The sequence below is a fragment of the Cebidichthys violaceus genome, unplaced genomic scaffold (genome assembly GCF_023349555.1).
Source record: "Cebidichthys violaceus isolate CVI_PGR_0920_01 unplaced genomic scaffold, fCebVio1.0.p SCAF_11, whole genome shotgun sequence".
Classification (NCBI taxonomy): Eukaryota; Metazoa; Chordata; class Actinopteri; order Perciformes; family Stichaeidae; genus Cebidichthys; species Cebidichthys violaceus.
In genome coordinates this window covers 9,872,645-9,879,570 of record NW_027176274.1, presented here as the reverse complement: position 1 = coordinate 9,879,570, position 6,926 = coordinate 9,872,645, and the positions used below count along the sequence as shown (strand labels likewise).

Genomic DNA, 6,926 nt, shown 5'->3' with positions numbered 1-6,926 from the left:
TTGGACAGAATTCTTTCAATATTCAACAGTTTTAATAAGCTCAAATGATTTGTGTACCCTATATATATAACAATGAATTAATGAATAGGTAGTATAACAAATACTGTACATTAATAAACACCTCAAATGGCCGTATATCTGATTACAACTGTGATAAGCAGTTATAAACAGTGTATCGAATACTCACTACTACATAGAATCATAATACTTAACCAATGTCTGCTTGTGTATCTTGCTATTTTCATAAATCTATGTGTGGGAAAAGTGGGCCTACAAAGGCATTAAAACCACATATCCACATAAATAACAGCAGTCATATTTTTGATGGTGGTCTATGCAACATGAATATGCTTTTTTATTTTAAGAAAAACAGACAAAACATCTGACCTAAACTGACTGAAAATCACCAATAAATGTCCACAATTCTCAACTTGAGAAACAGTTCTTTATTTCTTAACATACATTATATCTCCAATTCTTTCCTTTTTCTTTAATTGTTTCCGTCCCTGGACAAAGGGCCCTTTCTAACAGTCAGCTTTGCAGAAAAATCCTTTAATTCCTAATTTCTGTGTGTGTCAAGACATATTTTGGCATCAACTGCCAAAGTACAACCAATTCCCCAGAAGTTAAGCACCTGTCAACAACTGATGCAGTGTTAAAATGATAGGCTACGTCAAAAGTCAGTGTGTATTACACATCTGCTGATTAGCCCTTGTCAAAGGGTTAGGGCACAGTTTACATTTTTCATAGGGACTATTTCTTCAGTATAAAGTGTCCTGTTGGTGTTCATTCTCCAGAGTAGCAATGGCATGGTTTCTGATTTTTTTTTTTTTAATTAAATGTAAATTTGAATGCAACGCAATAAATTCCATTCACCTACATTTCCATTCAGCTTCTTGAAGTACTGTGAAGTCCCAACAGACAATATCAGGGGCAGGACTAGGGGAAAAAAGTGGCCCGGGAGTTACTGTCAGACCAGCCCACTCAATACACGGCGCGTTACCCACTCAATGCATCGAACGTATCGACCAGTTTCAGCTCCACCTTAAACGGATTTACGTTTTGGTGCCGGTGCTATGCTGTCGGCTCGCGCTCTAAAACGGCTTCGTCTGCGAGCGAGTGACGCAAGTGTTGAGTAGGCTAGAGTGATTGACATTTAATAACAACTAAAACAAAGTTAGACTGACGGAAGAGATTAGATGAGTAAAGAAGATAGAAACCATGAGTGTGAATACAGATCGCGAGGAGTGAATACAGATCGCGAGCAGGAGTACTAATGTTTGTCAGTGATTATTGATTTAAGGTGTTAGAGTAAATGTAACGGGTAGAATATAAAATATAGTCGTGGCCGGCGATGGTCGGTTGGTGATGGAGGTGGGCCGGTATTGGACCAGCCCAAACCCGTCGACCTATCCCCTATGGCCAGCTCAGCCCTCGACAATATTACAAAAATAAACACTGGCATTTTTGTTTTGCTTCGTTGAATTTATGGTCCATGAAATACATGGACAGTCATGTCCGTGCATACAAATAGACACGTCTTTGCACTAAGGCAACCTCAGTATCTACAGTAACTTATAGGCAAAGTACAATAACTTGTGTTTTCATGAGTATCTTCATATGTCGCATGCTTGTTGTAATGCCATACTGCAAGTATTGATGCATCGAAGCAGAATAACTGAAAACTCCCAGCAGCTAATAATCCACTTGACACCTCAGAAGAAGAAAACAATTGAGATTCTCCACAGGAAACTTTTGTGAAGTCTGCTCTGCGTTTGGTTAGACGGTGTAGGACAGTGTCTGAATGGTGCCGATGCGAGGGTGCTTTCTGGACTTCAGGGGGAGGAGCTCAGCTCTGCATGGCTGCGGCCCAATGTAACCCTAGAGAATGGTCCTACGACCGACCAGGGGCGCTGTTGAGATGTTTCAAGACTTTGGTTGAGTGGAATTAACAGGTTTTTTTTTTTATTTTTTATATAAGTATATATAAACTCTGCCTTGTTCAGCCACACCGCAAACATGTGAGAGTTAAACACCGAGGAGACGTGGACAAAGAGGAACCAGCGAACAGCAGGTGCTCAAAATGGCTCAGGAGGTAAGTGACGCTATTGTTGTAGGACACGAACAGCAGGCGGACAGTTTTTGTTGTTTCTAATTACTGTTCCGTTTTTATTATTTTCTAGCTAAACAATGAAGAAGGGGCAACATTGATTCACCCACAAAAAGCTCCTGGAGGGCCAAAAAGTTCAATGATATCGGCGTCTTTTAATTTCATCAATTCCATAATAGGATCTGGAATAATAGGTAAATCCATATCACAATTCAAGTAGCCAATATTGCCTGCGAAACTTATAATTTGATTATGTACAATCGATTATATGGATGAAAACTGTTGCTCTATCACTCTTAATCCTGTGATTATTCAGTTCAATACTTGAATAGTATTTTTTTGTGCAACAAAGAGCAGCTTTCATACCATTCTAGCCCTGCAGTGGTAAACCCTTCATATCATATGACTGGCGCCTGTTGCCCCCCATTCTCCCCTTTAACCCTTTCATCCTCAAAAAAATGCCTGAGTCATTATCATGAAAAACACAGAACAGCAGAGCATCAGCATGGCATTTTAAAGACTTAGTATTGATTCTAACTATAACACTTTTTTGCTTTAAAAAACAAAACAATGAGTTAAACTCTTTAGTTGCAGTTCTGTATATGTTTATGCATATCTTGTTTGACCAGGTTTACCATATGCATTGAACCAGGCTGGACTCCCCTTTGGCCTTCTGCTGTTGGTAGTTGTTGGGTTCATCACTGGTGGGTATATGAAAGGTGTCATTTTGAAAAAATATGGAGGCATGGATTTATGTGCAAACTAATAACATTATGTTTGCATTTAATGGCAGACTACTCAATCATCTTGCTAATTAAAGGAGGCAACCTGTCCGGGACAAACAGTTATCAGTCACTGGTGCACAGCACATTTGGTTTTCCTGGATTTCTGATTTTATCTGGGCTGCAGTTCCTTTATCCTTTCATTGGTGAGTTGTTAAATGTATGCAATAATCCAAAGTTGAATATTACATAATGGAATAGCACATTTTATGTGTAAGTTCCAGTGTGGTCTGACGAATAATAACGGTTTACTATTTAATCTATTTTTACTATTTATTTTCTATAACTGTTGACTTTGGGTTCAGTCTAAATAATACTGCAGACATGAATACTATAATGATGCTTCACCTCTGTTTTCTTCCTCAGCTATGATTAGCTACAACATCACAACTGGTGACACACTGACCAAAGTATTTCAGAGAATACCAGGAGGTATGCTGCATGTAGTTTATTCCACCTTAGATAAAAGACAAACCACACCATACCTGCAGTAAATCCCACATTTGAACATATTCTGTGCATCTATACGATTCAAGTATATGTTGTCATGTATTGTGCCAGTTGGTCCAGATCACATACTTGCAGAGCGTCACTTTGTGATCTTGCTATCAACCCTTGCATTCACACTGCCTCTCTCGCTTTATCGAAACATAGAGAAACTTGGGAAGGTAAGTTTGATTATTACACGGTTGTCAGTGTCATTTAGTGACTTTAAAGCTGCCTGTAAAACGTCTGTGTGTGTTACCAGGTGTCCTTCTTGTCAATGGTGCTGACATTTACCATCCTCATCATTGTAATCATCAGAGCAGCTACCTTTGGACCCCAAATGTATGAATGAATATTCAGCAGTTTGCTAGTCCATAGTGATTTTACTTGAAATGATTCCTGTGTGTGAACCACTGTTTTGTTTTAAGAATTCAAACTGAAATGCTATTATACAAACATAATCATATGTTTCTGTGTTCCTTGATGACTGACTGTGAATATCACTCTCTAGCCTCCCGACAGAGAATGCATGGGTATTTGCAAAGTGGAATGCAATTCAGGCAGTTGGTGTGATGTCTTTTGGTGAGTTTGTCTGCATGATGCTGATGACTGAGCGTCTTAGAATCTTTTTAGCTTCATGTTGTTACTAGACAAAAAGTACAGAAACACGAGCCAAGATGGCTGCAAAACACATTTTTCTGTTAGAAACAAGTAAACGAAGGCTGATTACTCACAAAACCCAGAACGCATGCAGGATGAAAGGGGTCCTATCCCCTTAACTGGGAAAAGACATCTGCACCGCCATACACCAGAGAGAGGTCAGTACGTTGTACACCAGCACAGAAGGGGTGTGAAGCATGTACATGTAGCTCATTATCTTGGTTTCATAACCTATACATTTACTTTATGGTTAAAATCCTGTTTCCAGCAGTTTTCCGGAGCTCTGATCAAACCGATGCTACCACACGGTCAGAACCAAAGGCCTGACAATACACAGTCTTACCCATTGAGCATAAGGCCTGTTGTCATCTCCTTCTGAATGAGACTATGTCCATAAGTGAGTGAGTCTAGTCCAAGGCCTTTACACACATTGTGGGGAAAATGTTGGCCTTGAATCAACTGGCTTGACAATAATGGCTACTACTGCTACAAAGGAAGTCATTTAGATGGGGAATACAGTGCTGTGTAACTTGAACTAAGACAGGCGTTGTTGGCAGTCTCTCAGTCTTAAAAAGGTTGGATATGATCAGTTCACCATCAAATCCATTCTGCAGAGAGGAAAGAGGCAAGGTTCAGACAAGGTACCAAGTAACTAGTGTAGCAAAAAAGGAAAGCACTTCACTGTTGTTATGAGCAATATTTTTGAGTGTTGTTATTATGTGTTAATGGTATGTCTATGTTGTGCCCCTGTGTGTCTCTTTAGCATTCATATGCCACCACAACAGCTTTCTCATCTATGGTTCTCTGGAGCAGCCCACGCTAGCTCACTGGTCACTGGTCACCCACGTGTCTGTAGGCTCTGCGTTAATAATCAGCGCTGCGTTTGCCGTTGCTGGCTATACCACCTTCACCGGCTACACACAAGGTAGCGATATTAGAAATAGCAAACTACACGACTCTACAGTTATTTCTTTTTCATATCACAAATGTATGTTTATGATCTCATATTTCCACCTTTTTTAGGCGACGTATTTGAGAACTACTGCAGAAATGATAACCTGGCAACATTTGGTCGCTTCTGTTTTGGCCTCAGCATTATGACCACATTTCCACTGGAGTGTTTTGTTACACGAGAGGTAAGTGATCCTTTCTCGTACTCCAACTTAAGAATTTAATAGTTAAACGTTTGCATATGTGAGGGAAAGTGGTATTCTGAGGGTTTGAGCCCGAGGCGTGGCTTTGTGACTAGATGAACAAAAGGAAAGCTTGCCGCTTCACTCCCAATGGCTCTTGTAGAGCCGCTCAGTGGGTGACAGTCAGCTGTAGAGGCTTTTCCCCAGGTCCTCCGCAGGCATGTGAAAAAATGTGTGCATTACAACCCCCTCTCTCTTGTTTATCTTCTCAGGTGTTATCCAAGGTCTTTTGCAGTCGGGATCTTTCAAAATTGGAACATGTGGCAATAACGTTTCTCATAGTTGCAGTTTGCGCATCAATATCTTTGGCCTATGATTGTCTGGGAGTTGTTTTGGTGCTGAATGTGAGTGATATAAACTCAGCCATCTGCATTTTCATTTTGGTTAGTGTGTATGAGTGTTGAATTTTACCTTAATGGTGTTCTCTTCTACCATCCAGGGTGTTCTGAGCGCCACGCCTCTGATCTTCATCATTCCATCTGCGTGCTTCCTCAAACTTTCCCCCGGCCGCTGGGTCCAGGGTGAAAACTTGATACCCACCATCTTGATATTAATTGGCTTGTTTGTTATGATCACCGGTTTGACCATGACGGGCCTCTACCCTCAGGATTGCTCACACGGCGTGGAGATGTTCTACTGTGCAGATGCCAATGTTTCTGGCACTGTACCACCTGCATGAAATCCAACAAATATTTGATTCTCTTAAACCTTTTTTTAAGCAACACTTAAGAGACAAAATGTGGACAAGCTTGTCCGCATACCTTTATGTACTCGATCTGGGGCTCTTTTTCATGGTTTGGGCTGTAGTCTCCTTAGTTCCAATTAAGGGACGTCAAGGGACATATCATGTTCATTTTCAGGTTCATACTTGTATCAGACCTCTGTCTGAAACGCTCTGTTTTAGTGCCTGTCTCTTCAAGATGTGACTTATGGCATACATGGCATGTGACATAGGAAGGGGGGCCAAATCTGAATGGCTTGTTGAATCACATGTTTTCTGATAGGCAGCCCACAAAAAAACGGACTGGGCTGTCTTATTTCACGGTTTGTGAGTTTGCACTCCTGATACCCAAATGTATGTGCTCAAGTACTGAAAGGGTGAGTTTTTCATGATATGTCCCCTTTAATGTTACACCATGCAATGATATTTTAGAAAAAAGCACGTTTCCAACTTTTGAGAAACAGCTTGGGGAAGATCCTTTCCTCTGTCAACATGATAATGTCCCTGTGCACAAAGCAGGTCCATAAAGAAATGTGTTATTGAGTTTGATGTGCAAGAACTTGACTGACCTGCACAGAGCCCTGAGCTCATTAACGCCTGTAAGATGAACTGGAACGTTTACTGTGAACCAGGTGTTATAGCCCAACAAAAGTGCCAGACTTCACTAATGTTCTTTTGGATAAATAAAAGCAAATTATATTATTGCCTACCCATCTACCTAGTAGTAACACCCACCTCGTCAACGACCACTACACCACTATGAGTGTAATGTTGAGGTTTCTACATACTTTTGATGAGATATTTTACATGGATGTGTTTAATTTGTTGTTTTTCTCTTTAAATCAATTGTCTGTTTTGATATTCATGAATCAGAATTATTTGTATCACGCTGAAGGGGAAATAGTCGTTTCCATATTCAGCCACATGATGTCGCTGTATACAATACAAAACGTTTATTAACTAAAAGGAAGTAC

General features: G+C 40.3%; 1 protein-coding gene across 1 annotated transcript; it reads left to right on the top strand.

Annotated features, from left to right (window-relative positions):
• The first annotated feature begins 2,015 nt into the window (after positions 1–2,015).
• On the top strand, positions 2,016–6,880 carry slc38a11 (solute carrier family 38 member 11). The gene is made up of 12 exons (XM_068704149.1): positions 2,016–2,095; positions 2,184–2,304; positions 2,740–2,814; positions 2,904–3,038; positions 3,259–3,324; positions 3,454–3,560; positions 3,641–3,720; positions 3,890–3,960; positions 4,802–4,963; positions 5,062–5,174; positions 5,444–5,575; positions 5,671–6,880. The coding sequence occupies exons 1-12, from the start codon at positions 2,084–2,086 to the stop codon at positions 5,908–5,910; spliced, it is 1,314 nt and encodes a 437-aa protein (XP_068560250.1). The 5' UTR covers positions 2,016–2,083; the 3' UTR covers positions 5,911–6,880.
• The last annotated feature ends 46 nt before the right edge of the window (positions 6,881–6,926 follow it).

Coding starts and splice junctions, on each gene's coding strand:
- slc38a11 (XM_068704149.1), top strand. Junction 2,815..2,903: donor AGTTGTTGGGTTCATCACTG/GTGGGTATATGA, acceptor ATTTAATGGCAG/ACTACTCAATCATCTTGCTA. Junction 3,561..3,640: donor ACATAGAGAAACTTGGGAAG/GTAAGTTTGATT, acceptor GTGTGTTACCAG/GTGTCCTTCTTGTCAATGGT.